Genomic DNA, 23,121 nt, shown 5'->3' with positions numbered 1-23,121 from the left:
TATTGTTGTTGTTAGTTGCGAAGTCGTGTCCGACCCATCGCGACCCCATGGACAATGTTCCTCCAGGCCTTCCTGTCCTCTACCATCTTAAGCTCCCGCCTACTGCTTCAATGACTCCATCCTAATGTAGTAAAATGAACAATTACTAGACTAATGATTTGTCTGCATAATTGCTAGAATAATGATGTAATGCATAATCGCTGGGAAAATTCACTGGGAAAGTTCTGTGTCAGTAATACGTGGCTAACCAAATGCGCATTGCACATAGATACTTTGTATGTAGCAAAACCTTCCGTTGTATGCCCATGAGAAAACGATCCAAATGTATTACAATGTGTATTTCCATGTGTAGTCCCTTTGTTCCTGAAAGAAGGATAGTATAAAACTGAAGTCTAATCCCGCCCTCCTCGTTCAGAATTGCATGTCTCCATATGCCTCTGAACCTGCGCAAATAAACCTCTCTGCTAAACCCCTCTGGAATTTGTCAGAGTTCTTTTGTTTTCCACAAGAATCCAGCCATCTCGTTCTCTGTCCCCTTCTTCTATTGCCCTCAATCTTTCCCAGCATTAGGCTCTTCTCCAGTGAATCTTTCCTTCTCATTAGGTGGCCAAAGTATTTGAGTTTCAACTTCAGGATCTGGCCTTCTAAAGAGCAGTCGGGGTTGATCTCTTCTAGGACTGATTGGTTTGAATGCCTTGCAGTCCAAGGGACTCGCAGGAGTCTTCTCCAGCACCATAGTTCAAAGGCCTCAATTCTTTGGCGCTCAGCCTTTCTTATGGTCCAACTTTCACAGCCATACATTGCAATTGGGAAAAGCAAGGCCTTGACTATAAGCACTTTTGTTGGCAGGGTGATGTCTCTGCTTTTTAGTATGCTGTCTAGATTTGCCATAGCTTTCCTCCCCAGGAGCAAGTGTCTTTTAATTTCTTGGCTGCAGTCCCCATCTATGGTGATCTTGGAGCCCAGGAAGATAAAATCTGTCACTACCTCCATTTCTTCCTCATCTATTTGCCAGGAATTGAGAGGGCCGGATGCCATGGTCTTGGTTTTCTTAATGTTGAATTTCAAGCCAACTTTTGCACTTTCCTTCTTCACCCGCATCAAGAGGTTCTTTAGTTCCTTTTCACTTTCTGCCATTAGAGTGGTATCATCTGCATATCTTAGGTTGTTGATATTACTCCCGGCAATCTTAATTCCAACTTTTGATTCATCTAGCCCTGCCTTTCTCATGATGTGCTCTGCATATAAGTTACATTAAGAGTTGTCAATTGTTGCCTTGATGAATTAACAGGTTTTAAGACAACAAAAATCCGCATCTGAAATTAAATGAGCGTTTATTTTATAATTCTGTTACTGATTCAGTGTGCATAGGATCCTTCCCCAATCATTCCTGTATGATTTTACTGATCTTTGCATGTACTTGTACCTGGATTAATATATGATTGTATTTCTTGTCCATATCTGCTATTTGCTAATGCATTTCTGAATAAATAGATTTTAAGTAGACTTAACAGTCTGGTTTTTTTGTTTTTTCATTTCCTCACTGAAATTGAGGATTGGCTAATGGTAAGGTATGTGAATTGTACTCACATAGTCTGGAAGAACCTTCCCCAAAGAGTACTTAGAATTTTTATAGGAAGTATACATCTTTTCTAGCTTTTACTTCAGGTAATAATCAGCCATTTGCTGATATTTTGCAAGTTATAGATTATAAAATGTTTGAATTATTTTGTGCCTAGAAAATGTGATTTTTTTTCTCTTAGTTTTGTTTAATAACCAGGATGCAGATTGTCTCTGTTAACATGTTGCTTTAAAGCAGTTGTTCTTGAATTGTCTTATGGCAACTGTTCCACCAATTCAGTTGTATTGGAAGGTTTACTAATAGAAGAATGAAGCCCTGGTCAGTTTAATTGCAGTTTATTTCTAGAGGTAATACCAACATTTCAGATTGTGCTATATTTATAACATCTCTTTCTATAAAAGAACTAGAGAAAAGTCAGGCTTCTTATCTGTATCTCCCAAGTTAATAGTTGCGAGGAAGGACTAGATTCTCCCCCCCACAGCCAATCTAGACTTCACTCTACTGTTTTGCCTTTAAATCAGTAGTTCAAGATCAGGAAGCAGTGCATGCTATTGTCTACATTATATAGTTCACATTTTCTTGTTATGTGAAATAGATGGGATAATACAGTACAGGAACAATGTCTCTTGGCTTTGCTTTGATCCAGTGCATATGTTATTATTATTATTTTTTAAAAGTAGTATCTAGGCATTTTCATTATCTGGTTCTAAAAATTCTGAGTTTCTATTATCTGTTATGTGTGCATTAATAAAAATAGCTGGTTTCTCTTATCTGTAGGATTTTTTAAATTACATAATTTAGGTGAACAAACACACTTAGAAATAACCACGAGTACTATACTTTTATTTGCTAATAAATATCTTAGTAAACAGGCTTATTCCATTTGTAAGACTTGATAATGCCTCTTAGGAAATCATAGAAAAATAAAACACAATAATAATCAGTAACTTGTACTTTGTACAAATATCTTATTATGTTGCTCAGCATGTAGCTTTGCCAAACCCCATACTCTTTCTGCAAATAGATGGCATATGAATGCAATTCACCTTAAAATGCCCTCGTTATGAGAGCTGAGCATTTTATTACATTGCTAACTTAATAGGCAAGCTAGCACATGAAAATTCACATGAAACATATCAAAGTAGATTTCACATAAGAATAATTCAGCTCAAGTAAAGTTATTAATTTTTAATTTAAAAAAGAAAATGGGAATCAGGATGAAATTGGAATTTGGAATATATTTACTAACCTTTCTTTTGAACAACTATTCTTGATTTATTACTATAGCTAGTAAAAGAAAATGTGAATGTAATTTTAATTACTTGAACAGCCTCAAAATGGATACCAAGCCCTTCTCTTCAAACATGGTACTTTGGATTTGCAATTGGCAGTAAGACACAAAATATTAAAAATTGGTAAAAGGCATAATTTTAATGCAATGAGCTTAGGCATCCAAATTATTCTATATACACAGAGATACTGCAGTGAAATGGGAAATATTATCAGATATGTGAATCTATGAAATTAGTTTGGCACTCAAACTCAAGTTCATATATTAGAGGACAAAATTATTTTTTGCCATTGCAACTTGGAACAAATACAAATATTTCTTTATTAATTTTACTTCTTTTAAAGTAAAGCAAGGAGTAATTAAAACAAAGTTGTTTTCAAATGATGGCTTGAACGAGTTTAGATTTAGGTTGCTATCTATGCTCCAAGGTGTAATCCTAGAAAATTTAAAAGTATTTTGCATTTCCATATCTATCAGTGGAGCTGATCCCCTAGAATAGGTGTTCTTATTTCTCTGACAGGAATCTTCACAACCATTTCTTCTCTGCCATGGATCTTTTCAGCAAGGACTGCAGTATATATTCATGGGTGTGGATTGAGGTCAGTCTTGAATTTATAAGGTATGCCCTACTTAAGATACAGTGCTAAATGTATATGTATTTATCCCATTCTAATGTTAACAAATCTCCAGACTTCTTTCCTGATTGATGTAATTGCTATAAAATTTAGGAATAATAATTTACCCATTAAAGTTTTCCCTATGAGCACAGGATTCTTGTTACTGTTTTAGAAATCTCATGTATTTAGACATTGCTATTTAAAATATAATTTTACACTTAGTCAAATACATGCCTGTGCTAGCAATGCAAAAGTAGCAATCATATAAAAAGGAAAAAAGTACAATTCTCTTAATCTTTCAGGATTTATTACTGTGCTGTATTAGTTAGACAGGAAAACAATAGAAATAGAATTAGCTCTTCTGTGTTGCTGTATTTTTCATTAAAATAGTTGTTTGGATTGGGAAAATAAGATTTGAAAATTTATAAAAACTTGTTTTTAAAGACAGAAATAGTATAGACAATGCTTTAGATTTGTTAAAAGGCATGTTATACATTTTCTGTAGTTAATGATACTTAACACTAAAGTAGGGGATAAATACCAGAGCTTATGCCAGTAGCATAATCCTGTATCCTGAGTAGTTCATATCTTATGAATCCAGGTATAAATATAAATTTTATTACAACTTGATATCTGATTGTTTTGTATTATTGAAATTATTTGATTTCATTTTGTTCTATGTAGGAATGAACCTGATCAGCAATGTAGATTTATTTGTGCCACCAGTATTTATAATTTGCAACTGGGATCAAGTTCTAGTTTTTGTTTTGTAACAGCAGTTTTATATTTCCAAAAAAGATGTATTTTTTGCAGAATGGCACCTACAAGTCACTTCTGGGAGTTAATTTTTGTTTTTTGATGGATACTATATATAAAGCAAACAGGAAGCCCTTCTAGGTCTATTACTGTAAGTTTACAAAGGTTACTATCGAGTAGAAGTACATTACATATTAGCTAAGTATTGATTTATTAATTTATTGTTGGTCATAAATTGTTTTGTGTGGAAAATTGGAACATTAAAAATATTACATGAAAGCTTATGGAATCATAATGATGAATAATTAATATAAATGTTTACAACAATAATAAAAAGTTTAAATTAATAATAAAAAAAACAATTGAATTATATTCTGGATTTGTCTTGTTTTGTCCCAAGGTTTAAGAGTACTGTAAACAGGCTACAATAACATGAACTAATAAATACATTTATTTGAAATTCCTGATTAACTTTTGTTTAATAATAACAAATGTTTCAGAATTAAGGAGAGGCTCTTGGAAAACCGCTCTGTTGGAATGAATGAATTTTATTTTAAGCTATACGTGCATATCAATTATAAGAGTTTTCCACACTGGAATGAGCAGCAGCAGCAAATCTTCTGAAATTGACTATTTTCAAGGAGCATACTTAATATTAAAGGAAATGTTTAGTGTTTTCTAATATTGCAATCTGTTTTAAAACATACTGATAATATCGAATTCTTTCTGATAATATACTTTCCAAAGCGCAAAAGCAAGTTACTTATAAAACTACATCTTGGGAGATAAAAAACCCTGCTCTTATTGCCATGTTTATCATTACATAGTTTCTTATCTGACTATCAAATGTTAATAATTCAGTAACAAAATGGCAGTTCTTGCAAATAAATTACTTAAATGAAATTAAAGTGTAAATGTCCAGTTTACATTTGTTTCAATCAATATCTGAAAATAAAAAGAACAATCAAGATCATGTGCCAGACCAATATCAATTTTTGTTTAAACATAAAAACTTGAACTTCAATTTTAAAATAACAAGGCAGAATGTTGTGGTTAATCAAAATATTATACTATATAATCTTGAAGCTTTATTGAAATAGTTAGCTTTATAGCAGCTTCTACAGAGTTAAGATTTTGTATAATTGACTTAAATGCACAAACCAACTAGTTAAGAACTTCATTAACTAGTAGATGCACAATTCACCCTGATCCAGCAAGGTTTTCATAGATTGGTCATCCTTTGCACTCTGATCTCATGTTCACAAAAAGGTGTTATGAAATGTAGCAAAGAGACTAAACCAAATTCTGTCAAGACAGAAACAAGCTTTTTCAAGCTAAAGGTTGCATCTGACATTGAGTGATATGCTGGAGTCTACTTCATCAATAAAGTAAGGACAATTGCTAAAATTTGATTTAATTTATATATAAACTGAGTTGACATATTAAACTAATTAAAGCAATTAATATCATTATTCTCATGTATTTAATTAAAAAAACTATTATTGCCACAATTTCATTGATGGGCATTTTCCAAAAAGCTGGGACTCATGCACATCCAAGAATTCTGATTCTGCTTTTCATATTAAGAAAAGAGAAGTCTACATTCAGCCTGAACCAGTTTTTCTTTGTTGACAGAGTGGGATGAATAAGGAATTCTCTGGTGGAAATAAAAGTTAAAAGTATTCTGTAATTTTCAGAAATCAGCACTGATTTAGTGTGAACCAAATTCAATCACTCCTTAGGCCCGCAGCCATAGCTTCTCTGCACAATTGTCAAAATGTGGACTGTTTTATTCTTTTTGTATCCATAGAAACCTAAAATACTACATGGTACAAACTATATTGGGGGAGGGTTGAAAATGTACTCCACCACTTCTATGATAACCTCCAATGAGATCAAACTGGTAGGAAATTCTAGATATTTTTCTGATGCATCTGGAGCACACAACTATAATGTGCTAAATGAAAATAATTGTTAGTATACTCATTAAATGTTATATTGCAAATGGCCTTAAATAGAATTTAAAAAGTGGCCACGGAGAGAACATTGGACATGATAATGTTTACTATATTTTCACTATATCAGTACTCTGAAGAGTCAGTATTCATAGGGAGCTGTGTTATGACAGAACTATTTATAATTTAACTGAGTTTTACCTACTTTATCAGTAATGACTCTCCAAGATCTTGGGAGATTTATTTTCACCACCTGTTACTTGATCTTTTTAATTGAAGACTCCAGGGATTGAACGTAGCCTTATGTGCATCCAGTGCATTGCTATCTGTCACTGATGTATGGCTCCTCTCCTAATAGACTCAATCCTTCTTAAGCCTAATGAAATCAGTGGGCTAAAGAACACAAGAGTATTGGCATTGTCTTTCTCTATATAGTTGCAATGATATGTGTGGAATTGTCTTTTCAACCGAGAATAAACAAAACATAGCTTCTAAAACTTGGAAATTATACAATCATTATTAGAGGGAAGGAGACAATATAGAGTAAAAAAATGTAGTACACAAAGAAAACAAATTCATAGACAGAATTCAAAAGAACATTAAGATTTTTAACTGATACATTACTAAAAGAATGTATTCCTTTACTCTTTATTTAGTTGCTTATTATAAAAATATATTAAATATACAACTACATTATTTTTCTCCTGTTCCTTTCTGTTGAAAATATATATTCCCATTGAGTGATAAAACAGGAAATAAATACTTTTTATACTGTAGCTAGATTAATGGAGAATAATGTGTATTGTTTCAGCCATCTGAATGGAAAGGTATAGATATACCCGTGTGAAGAAGAGCTGTACTGACAGTTATTTTAAAAATTGAGTGATTACATATAAACAGAGAGCTTCTAGTCCCATATTAATGTAGGTGTGTGGGTGTATATGTGTATATATACACACACAAACACATGCACACACATATATACATACACTTGTATCTTCCTCACATTTACTTAAAAGTAAGGACATTGAGCAGTAGCTTCAGATACAGATAGTCCTTGAGTTATGCACATTCAATCAGTGACACTACAATTTTATGGCAGCACTGAACAAAGGGGGACACCATTGGTCCCCAAAGTTACAGCAGTTGCAGCACTTCTGCAGTTAATGTGATCAAAATTTGGCACCTGGCAGCTTGCCAGCACTTACGACTGCAGGGGTGCTTCAATTCCCCCCTCACATCTACCTGCCCCCATCTATGCCCTTTTGACTCCCTGCTATCCATGCCACATGCCCCCTAGTTAACCTTGGCTATCTGCTTGCTTCCACTGCTGACCATGCATGCCCAGCCGGGCCCTTCACAAAACAGCTGCTGGCTGCATGAGACTTTCTTTCCCAGGTCACACACTGCAGTTTCCTCGCAAGACCTGGAGAAAATGCACTCGTGGCAGCAGCTGCCTCATGAAGGGCCAGGGTGCACCTGCTTCATCATCAGCAGCAGAAAGAAATTGGAAAAGATCAGCTGGGGCTTTGGAGTGACAGGGACCTTGGAGTACAGGGCAACTGTGGGTGGGACTGGGCTGAGGTGTCCCAGAATGACTGTGGCTTGTACTACACTGTTGCTACTGGGGCTTCCCAGGGCACAGCAGCTTTGCATTGTACTGTTGGGATGACTGAGGCGTCTAGAGGCAGCTGCAGCTTTGTACTATGCTGCAGATTGGGGGCTTTTTGCTGCCCCAGAGCTGCAGCCCACCAAGAAACCCTTCAGTGCAGAGTGGCAAACAGCCCTGGAGATGTTTGGGTCTGTTTTTTGGTTTTTTTTGCTGCCCTGAAAAGCAGGATGCAGGACAGCTAAAAAGGCCAAACCCAGAATGGCTTAGATTGTGATGGATCAACCATGGAATTCAGTTAACAATAGCAATGCTGTCAATAAGTGATCTGGTCACTCAGTGTCATGCTTTATGGTCACATTGCTTAGCAATGAAACTTCTGATACCATTTGTCATAAATCAAGGATTACCTGTATTATTAATTTGGTCATTCCTACACCACCCCCCATGCATAGCATTCTTCTGAATCTTGCTGGTGCTTGTTATGATCAAGGAAGAATTTTCCCAGAAGGAATTATTGGGAATTTGGAAATGAATATGCATTTAATGTTGGATTGAAGGGGGGCATCATTTCAGACGAATTCAACATTCAAATGCAAGAAAGAGAGAAGGGAAGGAACTGACAGTATTTTAAGAGTAGCCATTATGTTCAAACAACAACAATTCAAATAGCTATAAAATGTTATCAGTGCAGGCCAGATAGTTGTCTTTTCCTTTGTTTAGTGAAGGGATTGCTGCTTCTGCCAGTGGTTTCCTGGCAATTGGCTTTTGGCACATCACTATTGTTCAAATAGACTTTTCCAAAGACATAGCTCCTTGATTGCTAACTTAAAGTTTGCTTTACAGAGCTTGCTTATCATGTACAGTTGCATGCTCCATAGTTTCAACCATAACAAGAGTTGTGGCAAGATGCTGTCTTTGTGGGATTAACAACTGCCCAGGCAGAGCTCATGTTTTTTTTAGGAGGTTGCTTGTTTGTGTAAACTAGTCTGTAATCCATATACGCTAACAAAATATAATACAATAAGGTTGCAAAAAAACAAAAACAACTCTATTAGAAAAGTCTAGGAATGAAACTAAACTTGGCAGGCAAATTGAAAAGCCAAAAAAAAAGAAAAAGGAAATATTTCTTCTATACATGTGACTGTATTTTTAAATATAAAATATAATTTATATGGCTTTTCCCTTAACAGATAAAGAGCAAACCCACCATAATCATTACAATGATACTTTTTCATAAACAGTATTAAAATGCATAAAATAACACATTACTTCCAAGCTAGCAAACCTGATGTACCTATATGGTAATTATAGTACATGTATAACAGTACCTGAAAGATGTTAAAATCCAGACTATTAGCATCTATTAAATACATGGGCAATAAAAGAAATATTCTTATTTATTCCATTTCATGTCTTTAAAAATAGTTTTTGTTTGCATTTTAAGAGCTTAAGTTAAAGAAAAAAAAATACCCTAGTAGTCTAATTTACAAGTAGGTTATATAGTCCTGAAATTATATGTGAAAAACAAAGAAAAAAAACATTTGCATGAGAAGCCAAGTAGAAGTGTTTACTGAAATTAGACAAAAAGACTATTCGTCAAGATCATTTTCCTGTGTTTCTTTTCTCTGACGCAAGATACCCTTTTAAGCATTTCTATTTTTGAATGGAACCAAGAACCAATTTAGTATAGTGGTTAGGGGCACCAGGAGACAGTGAGTTCCAGTTCTGCCTTGGGCACAAAGCATCTAGGTGACTTTGAGCCAGTCACTCTCAACCCTAGAAAAAAAGGAGCTGGCAAAGCACTTCTGAAATTGCCAAGAAAACTGCAAGAGCCTGTGTAGTCACCAGTAGTAAGACTGACTCAAAGGCACCTGCCCCCAAACCCACTGTAAACTAGAAGTTGAAATTGTACATTAATTGTAAACTAAAAACTGAACTTATTGTTAAGTTCCCTTACATGGCTAGACCATCTTACGTTTTCCTCGTATAGGCTAGTCATATCCATTCTTGAATTATAAATTAAAAATTCTCTATAAATGTCTTTACACTATTACTTATTTGCAATTTGTGCATGGCTTTCAGAGCATGCAAATATACTCATTATATTGGTACAGAACTTATTCCATGCAAAAATGCGATGATGTAGCCAAATTAGATCTATGTAATTTTTATAAGAGATACAGATAACAGCATTTTCTTTCAGGAATATGACATGGCTACTAAAGTTTATAGCTCAAACGTCTGGCTTATGAAAGGTATCTGTGGAAGTGGCTATTTATGAACACCAATTCCTATATGGCCTCATTTACTACTCAAATATATAGCATCCTTAATACTGCTTTTTAAAAATTATTTTGAAACAGATATTTCCCCCATTGGTCACAAGCGTAGGATGATGTTTCCTGAAAGTAATGTAATAATTAGAATGTTCTTCCATTTGTACTCATTGGAAAACTTGAAAACATTTCCATGATCGAAAAGTATGAGAATTAAACTGATGACAGTTTTATAAAAAATGCCATTTTCTAGGTTAAAAAAATGGCCAACCTAGAGAAGTTAAATATGTCACAATGAATGGCTTAAAGACATTTTTCCTTATGTGTAAATAGCAATTTCTTATCTTTTCTCATGTTAAATATATATTTATAATGTCTATGTAACTACATTGTGTAAAATGACTGGTACCTATCATGGATTTTATGTTGCTTAAAACATATATTTTGGGATTTAGTTCAGTCTTGTGGAAGCATATAGAAACTTAGACATGAATAGTAATGAAACTAGTCAATGGTTAAATTTGTTTGGCAATGTACTCTAAATTTTCTAAGACAGAAAAATCTGATGTTCAAACAAATACATTTAAACACTTGGCATCACAAAAATATGATGATGATCTTTGCCAATAATTCACTTTATCTGTTTATACACAAATTCTGTAAACATCTGTTTACATAAAAATTCACTATAAATTTTTAATTGTTCATTTTGGCCAAGAAGTTTTATACTTCCATTCTAGCATATCAGTTGTCATAAACTAAATGTAATAATTACAAAATAAATGTAATAAAACCCTACATTTGGGATTTGGTAAGCAATAAAACAAGTACATGTGTCAAGTTCTTTTCTTGATTGCACATTTTATATTGGAAGCTAAAAGTCACAAAACGTGAAAATAAATGTCTATCATTATTGTTGTTGTTATTATTATTATTATTCAGTAATTTACCATCAAACTCTAATACATCAAGAAGGTAGCAATTCCAAGCCAAGAAAGCCTTCACTTTCAAAAAAGTTGATAAAAGTTTTCTGAATACTTTACTGTTATATAAAGTTATACATCCATGCCAAGCTATTCAACATCATATAGCAACAGTTTTTTAGTAGTGGCCAGGATGTTACCATCAGTTAATTGAGGATGGAACTATGTAATGTAAGTAAAAATTCCAAGCTGGAAGAATTAACATAAATGTGTTTATAGTATGAAGAAGTTGTAGTTTTTGAAGCTGGGAAGGAAGAAGGAGTGAGAGTATTTTCCATTTTAGAAATGCTGAGGCACAAAACACAGTTGCTTCTAGAATTTTCATACATGAAATCCTTTGTCCTGTATGTGCATCATGTGTAACCGTAAAGTCTGTAAACTGCTCACTATTCGTCTCTGATGTCCAATAAGAGCAACTCCAATTCTTCTAATGTCACTGCAAGATAAAGGTAATGTTGGGAAATATTGGTTGAAGTACAGAAAATGCAAAGACAAATTGTTCCAAGCTGTTTTTAAACCTGAAATATTCAAACAATTCCATGTTGTTCTTCAGCCTGAAAACTATTAGAAAATGGAAATCATAGCTGTTGAGTAACTGGATTTGAAATGTAGTAGAAGTTTGCATTTTTAGACTATGGTTAGACTAAAATACAAATTTTCATTATATTTCAAATCCAGTTACTATTTTATTTTTATGAATGAATATTTGTTGACTTAACTCATGCCTGCCATTTTGTGATGTGTCCTTGCACTTTCTAAAATTCCAATCTTACCCACTCTTCTATAAAAGTTAGGAACCCCAGTAAATAATGTACTTACTCAATACTCATTCTTGAAACAAGATCCATAGATGTGTACCCTGCTGCCATGAAATTAGTTTTGTATTGGCCCATTTTTATTGAGTCCAGCCAATCACTGACTGATACAAAGAAGGGATATTCTGGAATTTCGCCAGGTGAATCTGGCATTCTGTGAAAAGAACAATATATTATTGATTTAGTTTTATGATACCTTCTTAGTACATTAGGCAAAATTAAACATTACACAAGCTATGAAATCTTGATATCTTTTCCTCTGGAGATTCTCAATCATCCAGATCATAGTTGTCTCAAATGAGCTGAAGATGAGACTTCAACATTTGGTTGCTACTATGTTTGGCCTTGGGTCCTGGCTAGAGATAGTGGAGGGCTATGCAGATATAAGCCTATATAATAGTTAATAAGGGACCTCTGATCCAATACTGGGGTGTATGTACACACACACACATGCATTAAAGCTTTTGTGACTCTTAATTTACACACACACACATACCCAGTAGAAGGAATTTCCTTATGAAGTCTTCCCTAGACTTTGAATGATTGTGAGAAGTTACAGGAACTACAGACCGCTAGACATATGAGTATATCATAAAACCAGGCATGAATACATAATAAAAGACATTTATACATGTGCCTTGGCCATTTCATAACTAAAATAAGTGCAGGAAGATAACTGATCAGTCTTTTTCTTTAAACTTGAATGAGAACTAATTTTAAAAAATGCAGGGTAATTATTTTTTTTTAACACAATTGGAATTTGTTGGTATATACTAAGTGACATGTCATTCCACATTACTGTTCTTTATAAGCATGTGATCCCTGGAGCAATGGAAGTTTATCATATGGAAAACATCCAAACTGGCCTTATGCATTAGGTATAGGGTATAACTGAAGGAAAAAATTAAGAATATCTGACATGATAGAGGAAACAAAAAGGAATGACGATTAAAAAATGATTGGTTTAATACAAAACAAAATCATCGTATATAATGCAATTAACATGCCTATTTGAAGGGTGATAATCATGCACGAACATACAAGAAGCATACTGAAATGGTTCTTACATTAGTACATCCTCAACTAAAGTATGAAGAGAGCTGGGATTTCGTATCAATTTGTCTAAGAAGCTGACAATGTCGATGAACTTTGGCCGATGGCTTCTTTCCTTTTGCCAGCAATGAAGCATTAGTTGATGGAGGGCAGCTGGACAGCCCATGGGAGCTGGAAGCCTATATCCTTCTTCAATGGACAGAATGACCTATGCAAAAAATGGGGGAAGAGATTTATTTATTTAATTATTTATCAAACTTGTATGCTGCCCATCTCGCCAAAGGCAGCTTAGGGACACAGAATAAAATGCACTGTAAAACATTAAAACGATAAATAAGGATCTTAAATTTAAAATCCGTTAAAATAAAACCAAGCAGGATAGAAAGGGAGGGAGCAAAGTGCACCCAGTGAGGAGGTGGGGTGTTTTCTACCCCATTATTCCCCTTCAAAGTGCCATATCCCCATTGGGATTCCAGATTAGTTAGCACAGCCATGTCTTCAAGGCCTCTTGGAAGCATTCCAAGTGGGAGCAGATCTGACCTTGGGGAAGCAAGAGATGCCAGCGGGTGGAAGCCATACCAGAAAAGGCTCTTCTTCTGGATCCCACTAGGTCACAGGTTAGCAACCTGTGGCTCCAGAGCTGCATGCGGCTCTTTGAGCCTTCCCCTGCGGCTCCCAGCCTCCTCTGCCATTTGCAGAGAGAGAGACAGAGACAGAGCTTCTCTCTCTCTCTCTCCCTCTCCCCCCCTCTCTCTGTGTGTAAAAAAGAGTAGCCTCACCCTATTCCGATGAGCTGCCAAGCTTATTGGGCGGGGCTCCTCCCTTTGCTGCATCTCTGCAGGAAGCAGGAAGCAGGAAGGGCAGGAGACAGCTAGCTAGCCCAGCTGTGCTGACTCAGGAATTCTGGGAGTTGAAGTCCATGAGTCATAAAAGAGCCGAGGTTGTCTACCCCTGAGCTAGCCCAATAAGAATGTGTGTCAGCTTGTTGGAGAACAGCTTGAAACCAGCTTGCCAGGTGAGCAGAAGATTGGAGAGACGAAGAGAGAGGGGGGAGAGAGAAAGAGAGAGAGAGAGGGAGAGAAAGAGAGAGAGGGAGAGAGAGAGAGAGGAAAGAGAGGGGGGAGAGGAAAGAGGGAGAGGAAAGAGAGAAAGAGGGGGGAGAAAAGAGAGAGAGGGGGAGGAAAGAGAGAAAGAGGGAGAGGAAGTAAGAGGGAGAGGAAAGAGAGAAAGAGAAAGGGACAGAGAAAGAGAGAGAGAAAGAGAGAGGGAGAGAGAGGGAGAGAGGAGAGAGAGAGAGAGACAGAGGGAGGGAGAGAGAGACAGAGAGAGACAAAGAGAGAGACTCTTTTGACATCTAAAATGAAGATAATACTGCATGTATCCTTTTTTACCTTTATTATATACTATATAAACTATTCCTAGTTTCCCCATAACTATAACCCTATGAAGTCATTCAGCCAGCTTTCCTGCCTTATTTTTGTTAAACCAGAACAAAGTACACCAGAGGTTTTGACAAGGGTTCTCAAACTGTAGGTCACCTATGGCTTAATAATATTTTTAAACTTGATCGAGCTTGCACAGACAAAATGAGAGTGTAGTCAAAATTCTGAAATTTGCTCTTCTTTGCAGTTGATACTTTGTCATGGCAGAATATTGGAGAAACTTTGCGATGAATAGATTAAATTTAATTATTAGAAATAAGTGGTATATTTCTTTCTTGCCCTCAATTTTATTTATGGTGTGAGAATCACACGAATTCATTTATCATTTAGGGGTACTACGATGTTTGAGAACCATTAGCTTATGGCTAGGCACAAAAAGAAAACTCTGCTGATGTATATTATATGCCAGTGGTGGCGAACCTATGGCACGCCTCCCCTGCGGCTTCCTCCTCACCAGCAGCTTCCCCGGAGGAGAGTCGTCCTGAGTGCAGCCCGCACAGAGCAGCGCAGCCAAGGACATGGCATGGGGACAAGACTCTGCCCTTGCATCCCATCGAGCGCAGTTGATTCTGCGGGGCATGAGCAGAGGGCGTGGCTGCCATGGCACTGCTGGGCCGCCTGGGTGATCTGTGGCGGGCCATGGAGGCAGTGGATGGCCCTGCAGGCAGGCGGGGGTGGAGCGGTGGTGGGCTGGGGGCAGGGTGGGCTGGGGGTGGGTGGGGGAGGGGTGGAGAGGGTGGGATGGGGAGCAGAGTGGGGGTGGGTAGGGGGGCAGGGCTGGTTTTTGGGCACTCGGTCTCTAAAAGGTTCGCCATCACTGTTATATGCTATGATTAGTCCTTGGGTTAGGACTAGTCACCTTTCAAAGTTGCAACGGTGATGAACAACTGGTACTTATGATGGGTCCTTGTAGTTCTGGTCATCGCAACATCCCCAGGTCATGTGATGTTTTTCAATGTTCCCACAAGCACATTTAATTGGGAAGCCAATAGGAAGTTGAAAGTTTTAGTCGCATGAGTTGCACTTGCTTATCAGTGGCAAGTGCAAGTGAGGAACAGCAGTTATTAAGATGCAGTCTCATGATATCATGTCTTACAATCCCCACATGCTAAATAATCATACCAAAAGAGATTGCAGTAGAAATGAACAATGAACAAGAGTTTCGCTTCTATCCTGAAACTTTTGCTTCAATTATGTTTCTCCCCAGGTATTAATCTTTGATGTCAAAGCTAAGAATACTAAATAATTTGACTTTAGCAATAGAATTTCAATGGTATTTGTTCTATGGCGATTTAAACTATATTAGTTGCAGCTAGTAGTGATCAATGGGGAATCAGTTTTTATTTTCCACTTTCTAACAGTATGTGGTAGTAACAGTGATTCCTATGCATGTTTATTCAGAAGCCAAGTCTTACTATATTCAGTAGGACTTATTACTAGTGTGCTCCTGGATAGTTGTAGTTTTTTTGTTTTCTTTTCAATAAGCAATGGAATAAATGCATCCTGAAAAAAATAATAACTGTAATAACCAGTTAAAACTTACATCCTGATTAGACATCTCCCAATATGGTCTTTCTCCATATGACATTACTTCCCACATGACAATTCCATAACTCCATGAATCGCTTGCAGAAGAAAATTTCCTGTAGGCTATAGCTTCAGGAGCAGTCCATCTTATTGGTATTTTTCCACCCTGAAAATATATATTGAAAAATTCTCAGTATTTAAATCTAACAAAAATACTCTCCAGTGAGTAATCCTACAAACATATTAAAATAAATGCAATTCATAACCGCTGACAGAAACAGAAATATTCTGTTATAATTCATGTATTAACAGAACATTACTTATCTAATACTGTATCATAACAAAACTAAATGCATTTTAGTTCTTTAAGGCACTTAATATTATGTTAACCATATTCAGATTGAATAGGTGGCAAATTATTGTCTTCACTTTGATCATGAATTAAAGTGCCATCATTATTGTTTTCTTTGAAAGTTTATATTCAAAGTATGATGCAAAGTAAATCCTTCTGAAGTAAAGTTCATCTATTTATCTAAAATGTATTGTGGCTCATCTGTATTTCGTAGTTATTATTTTCAAAACACATTTCTCTTTTACTTCTGCAAACATTCTAAACTGTGCACATTAGTTAAATTCAAGTCTAAACCATTTCTGCTTATAAATCATGTTTACTAAATGAGGATTGTAAATGTTACCAACACAGTATAATACACTAGCTTTCATGTAATTACCGTAGTTGTAAAATCTGCCAATTGTACATTACATTAATTATTTTGTTTAACAGTAATAAAAATAGCATTTTTGTTATCTTAAATATTAATGTATTTAACATGGAATAAGTTTTGGATCCAAATCCAAATAGCTGTCAAAATGCACCCTGGTTTATTAAGCTTTGTAGTGTAATATATTTGCTGGTCACAATTCTGTTAAGTAAATGAATATTCTATGATTTTTCTCTTTCAATTCATTTTTTAAATATTTTTGAATTTATTCCATTAATCTTCTTCCAGTTTAGCAGAACAAAAATTGGCTAGTTATATGGTCTCACAAGAACATGGCATAGTTTAAATGTCTATGATCACATATAACAGAAAATAGCTAAAATTGAGAAAAGAATTATTATGGGTACAAGCTAAATAAAAATACAACCTTTATTATTATTACTGCATAGCCAACAATACCTAAAGTTGTGTTAGATCTTAGTTCTTCTGTCTTTTGTTTCTATATGCCTTTTTTACATACCTGAATTTTCCCATTTCTCAAAACCTAAATTCTAATTCATATACGTCTTTACTTTTTAAATAGAAGCATTGCATCAGTATCCTTGTTTCTAAATCATTTTTGTTTGATATCTTTATCAATTAAATAAAAAAACCTGAAATGAGGGAGATCAGGAGACTCTAAAATAGAGAAAACTAATAGTATAGATGTATTTAATTGCTTGCAAAGTTCTAAAATCTGCATACTAACACCAACAATATAATAACCAAATAATGGAGCATTGCATGGTATGTTTTTTAATATTCTTTTGTGAAGGCTTCTGTTTGAGGCACAGATTCTTCCCCACTGCCAGTTTTAGTTTAGTTTTCTAACCTAGTTTTGAGGGTAAGCTTAAACTCAAAATCCTAATAATTTATTTTTTCTTTCTTTTTTATTGCATTTCTCTAAATTGTTATCTGGTTTATTGAATACTAAATAATTCTCTTGTAGAGTAAAACAATAGAAATGAAAATTACAAACATTCATTTAGAGAATTCCATAAAGATACATCTGTTCTGTATATGGCACATCTACAGCACTGTAGTGTAGTATAATCTCCTGTTATATACATAATGGCTAAAATTGCATCTTTAATATTTCATAGATGATGGTTCCTTTTGTAAACCCATAAGATGAACAGGTATGGAAAATTTCATTACTCAATTACTTTTTGTAAAGTATACTTTTATGCAAAAAAATCTGTTACCCTTTTTATACATACATATACTTAGTAAAACATGAAACTAAGCAATGTCTATTCATGAATAATAGAAGGATGTATTTGCTTCTGCATAGCTTAAATAATATTTATAGTGTTTGATGAAACTAGTAAAAAAACTTCAGCCCTAGTATGCTTCTCTTTCTGATAACATTGCTATAAATAAAATTATATTTATTAAAATTTATTGTTTACAGGTGCTCTATCACCAAATTAAAATAAATATGCATTTTTACCAATACGAAACTTATATATCAGATCATCCAAAATGGTCACTTTACTCCTAGACTGATTATCTAAGGCATATTTTAACATGTTGCAGCTGAACATAATTTCTTAAATTTATAATGAGTTTTGGGAAATGCAAATTTCAGTTTTCATACAAAAGGCATAACTAGAATTCACAGTTGCCCAGTCCAGTACTTTAACCAGTACACCAAAATGACTCTTATTTCTCCTGGTTTGTCCAAAACTAAAATAGCAGTTTCCTTGGGTTTGAATAACATATCAAAGTTCGGGTTCTGGTTAACAAGTCAACTGGCAAAAGACAATGGTAAATCTTGGGATGTACACACAAAGATACAAAGACACAATCTCATTAACTCTTTCTTTTCCTTAGTATATTGGGCAAACATAGAGACAAAGCACTATAAATTGTAGTTTTTTCCTAAGTTGGACAGATGACACCCAAAAAGCTTAAATAGGGAGGCAGAATCATAGACTTAATTAGTCCAGTACATTACATTAATATCTCTCTTCCTCCCTCACCATCCTATTTAATTTTTGTTGGCACAAAAGACATTCCAAAATTGATTTAAAAATAGAAGTAGCATCACTAAAAGAAAAGAAAGAAAATTCTAAGTGCTACCTGTGAGTATGACACAGTCTTGTATATCACTACTCCACCCAACCTACTTCACCCCAAAATAAAATTCATCCCTTAATCACCAGAAGATTGCTCCCTTTTCAGATAAATATATAAATTATCATCCAGAAAAAGAACAAAGGAATCCCATTCTTGTTTCTAAGATTTTCCAGAGTAGTATTAACAAAATCTTCCTAAATAGTTTTCCTGGTGTTGTCACTTAGGTGGGGATGGCCACTGCTTAAAAAAGTATGACTCCCAAAGCAAAATCAAAATATTCTTTTTGAACATCAAAGGGATAAATACAATATAGATGGTGGAAGAGGTTGGAAGGCAAAATCTGATTTTAGTGATAAAAATGCCTGCTGTGCAGTGGAACAATTGACTTAAATTTCTTGTGTGAGCTGCAAACTCAGGTATGCAATGTTGATAAAAATGACACCCCTTCCCCCATCAAAACTGGATCTCCTTGGCACCTCATACAGTAACAAGAGAAATTAGAGTCCATTTTAGCTGGCTGCATCTGGATTGCCTCAAAAGAAATATGGTACCCAAAATAATTCACAATAGGCAACTAAAAAAACATTAAAGCTTAGCTCCAGAAGTTGTTCTGGAGAACAACTGTCACTCTTCTGGCAGAGTCTTCAAAAGTAGCTTTGATACCGACCATAATACAAGCAAAATTATTCAGGACAGAATCATTATTTTTCCAGAAGAATTTTCAATTAACTCTTCCTCTGGTTAAAAGCCTAAGCATAGATTTTCCTCAGGAACATTCAGTGAGTAATTCTGCCTATGTGAAGGAGAGGTATAATTCATATAATTCATGCTTGGTGATAAACTTATTTGGAGCTTCATGAAATCCTGGGAAAGGAAAAGTGTTAGAAGACAACTGTGTACAAACTGAGAGTTATTAGACTTGTTCCATCTTTGATGTTATTTATTATTTATATCTATTAATTAATATGGCATCTACATTTGCAGGGCTACTTTTTTCTTATCTTGGAGTAAGATATTAGTAACCTGTACAGTGCTCAGTGGCCTAGCAACATAAGTCACTATGGGAAAGGAATTTGAAGCAAGGTGATTTTCCTTATGCTGGTAGTAAGAGTGGCAGACATTAACTGTCATGCTTCACTTCTTATGTAGGAATGAGATATTCCGGACATCTGAAAAGAAATTCAAGAATTACAGTTGTAATATTTTTGAATCAAATACAAAGCATAATGAAAGAATATCAATAGTCACATTCCTGCTGTTATGTGTATGTTGATGCCATAAAAAAATTCCTGTTTTGTGAATCCTTTTTAGGGAAATTGAAACCTGTTAACAGTCATTGAAATGGTGATAAGTTTCTTTGTCAAGGAAAAATTTTATTAGAAGAAACATTTGAAAATCAGTGAAGGTTAGAAATGCAACTGCATACATTAGCTTCAAACAGTCTATAAACAATCCTGCAAGTTTCTTTCAATAATAAGAAAAAATTCATTCGACATGTAAGGAACAAGACAAAACTTAAAGAAAAAATAGGCCCACTAATGGGAACAGATGGCAAGAAGGTGACATATATCAGAGAGAAAGCATAATTGCTTTTTTTCTTTACATATGTTTTAACATAAAAGGAAAAAACAGCACAACCACAGATGGAAATAGAACAGGTATACAAGTCAAAATAGGCATGGAATCAGTAAAAAAAAAAGAATACCTTTCTAGCCTGGGTCAGATAGTTTACCTCTCAGGATTTCTCCCAGTGGTGAGAAAAATAAGGTCCTACCAAATGCATAGGTATAGAGTAGGTGGTACCTAGCTCAACTGTAGTAACTGTGAGAGGGATCTAGGTATTTTAGTGGACCATGATTTAAGTATGAGCCAGTGTATTGCAGCTGTGAAAAAGTCAATTGAATCCTAGGATGCATCAACAGAGGGATATTGCCAAGACAATGAGAAGTGATAGAACTGCTTTGCACCAAGAAACCACACTTGGAATATTGTATGTAGTTCTGACTACCATGATACCACACACACTCACACAAAAGTGGAGACCCTGGAAAGTATGCAGAGAAGAGCAACAAAGATGACAAAGAGTCTAAATTGTATGACAAATGGTTGAAGGACCTAGGTATGACTAGCCTATCGAAAAGAAGGATCAGGGGGAATGTGATAACTGTTTTCCAGTACTTGACAGGTTGTCGCAAAGAAGAGATACCAGAGTGTAGGACAAGAAGTGATGGGTGGAAGCTTGTCAAAGAAAGATATAACCTAGTAGTAAGGAGAAATTTTCTCACAATTAATCAGTAGAATAGCTTGCCTCCTGGGGCTGTTGGTGCTCCATCATTGGAGGTTTTCAAAGATAGACTGGACAACCATTTGACCAGGATGGTATAAGGTATCTTGCCTTGAGCAGGGGTTTGGACTAAAAAACCTTCAAGGTCCCTTCCAGTCCTATGATTCTAAGAACATTTGTCTATTGTTGTGAAAATAATCAACTTTATTAGAGCCCTACCCTTGACTCAATGTCTTTTCAAGAAATTATTTTTTGCAATATATGAATATAAATTTTTTCTTACTATATGGAAATTTATTGGCTTTCCAGAGGACAAATCTTGAAGTACTTGACTGAAATTTTGGGTAGAGGTTTCACTTTTTAAAAGAGAAACTTCACCTTTTTTTGAGAGAAAAGCCTATTCCTTATATAACAAAAGGAATTCATTTATGATTTAGTTTTCTTGGCACTTCTTCACCATATGAATGAGATAAATCTTTTGATTTAAGTCCCTGTGGTCACATTATGGTTATTGCTGAAAAAGTACCAGCTCTTTTGGTCAAGTTACCAGTCTGCAAAAGGAGATTGAAAGATGATAAATTGCAAAATTTTCAGTGGTACTTCTACAAGATAGATTCAGGAGTGATAACACTTTTTCTTTAGGCAGGAATCTGCAAACACTTTTGAAGTCATATGAAGGTTATATCTATGTTTCAAAAGTTCATCTCAAGCAAAAAACCACCTCCCCCATAGAAAATTATCTATTAGTTATACAGATTTTTGCAGCTCAGATATAGTGGCCCTAGGAAAGGCAGAAAAGATCATGTGTAAACCTTTCATTGTTCTTCTGCATGATGTTTTACATTATCTTAATTATAATATTAATATTCCTTGTCTAACATGGAGAGATATAAAATGAACACCTGAAACTCTTAGTAAATCTAAATAGATAGCAATTGTTTGGTGGAAAAGGAAACAAATTTAGTGTTAAAATTCAAACTGGTTAGGCTGTTGTTGATATTTGTAATAGATTTTATTTCCCTTTTTGGTATTAACTATGTAGATTATCTAGGGGATGAAGGTCAATTATTTAGAATTATAAGGGATACAATATTTTTATGAACAAAAATTCCTGCTCACATTCAAGAAATAAACTTTTTGAGGAACTCAAAACTTCTTGATAATTTTATATGCAAATTGAAAATGGACAAGAAGCTGATATTCATTAGTATCTCTTCTTTTGATCTGAGAAGCACAGCATCTGCTATGTTAGTCAACCTACATTGTATATAATGTTAACATCTGTTCATTTATGAGACTGATGTTATTAATACTAACCATATTTTTCTCAAGAGGAACTAGTTCGATTGGGGTTTTTTGCCCCACATAGTTGTCTACCTAATGTATTAGAGATAAGAAATCTAATAATACATTTCTGAGGTAGTTTCTTAGAATGATGGCCCCTTGAGTCTTAAAGCTTGGAGGCCTTCCAATTACCTTAAAAAGCATTTCTTTTTACAGGAGCCTGCCCTTTATTTATGCTAATAAATTGAAATATTGGTCTATATCCCTTTGTCTTCATAAGTTGGCTGGACCACCAGAAGACTCCTAATTTAGTACAACAAATGTCTTTAAATCTTCAGTGATTCTATTCCTCTCATTCCGTTCTCTCCAAATTCTATCTAAAAGATGAAGTACTCCATCTACATTTTATATCTATATAAGTTAATTTAAAGAGAGAGAGGCCAATGTAATTGGTTAGTAAGGAGGGAAAAAAAAAGAAGAGATTGAGAAAGAAAGAGGAGGGGTTGATCCAAGAGGAGGAAATTGAGGGATGGAGAACCCAATAGTGTATGTGGACCTTGAGAGTCATTATGTTCAGTGATTGCAAACATAAACATGATTGAAATGCATACCTCAGTCAATAACCAAGGTAATGAATCTTAAATGGGGTCATTGTAAACAACCTCTACATATCAAAAGAAAAGAAAATCAAATACAACTTTGCAATCTTGCACTTCTGAATACCTCTTATGTCATAAATCATTCAAAGGTTTAAACAGGATGAAATATTTCTGGGAATTTACTGAGGCTGAAGATCATCTT

At 34.9% G+C, this 23,121-nt stretch overlaps 1 protein-coding gene across 1 annotated transcript in view; it reads right to left on the bottom strand.

The window, feature by feature from the left end:
• Nucleotides 1-11,393: 11,393 nt before the first annotated feature.
• Nucleotides 11,394-23,121, bottom strand: part of EPHA6 (EPH receptor A6) — a 185,006-nt gene continuing 173,278 nt past the window's right edge. Inside the window, exons 12-15 of the mRNA XM_015824276.1 lie at nucleotides 15,926-16,075; nucleotides 12,955-13,148; nucleotides 11,892-12,041; nucleotides 11,394-11,508 (exon numbers count right to left, since the gene is read on the bottom strand). Coding sequence (XP_015679762.1) covers nucleotides 11,394-11,508; nucleotides 11,892-12,041; nucleotides 12,955-13,148; nucleotides 15,926-16,075 — 609 coding nt within the window. The remainder of the gene's footprint in view (nucleotides 11,509-11,891; nucleotides 12,042-12,954; nucleotides 13,149-15,925; nucleotides 16,076-23,121) is intronic.

The sequence above is a fragment of the Protobothrops mucrosquamatus genome, unplaced genomic scaffold (genome assembly GCF_001527695.2).
Source record: "Protobothrops mucrosquamatus isolate PMUCROS unplaced genomic scaffold, P.Mucros_1.0 scaffold2178, whole genome shotgun sequence".
NCBI classification, from domain to species: domain Eukaryota; kingdom Metazoa; phylum Chordata; class Lepidosauria; order Squamata; family Viperidae; genus Protobothrops; species Protobothrops mucrosquamatus.
This window is presented reverse-complemented; position numbering and strand designations above follow the sequence as displayed.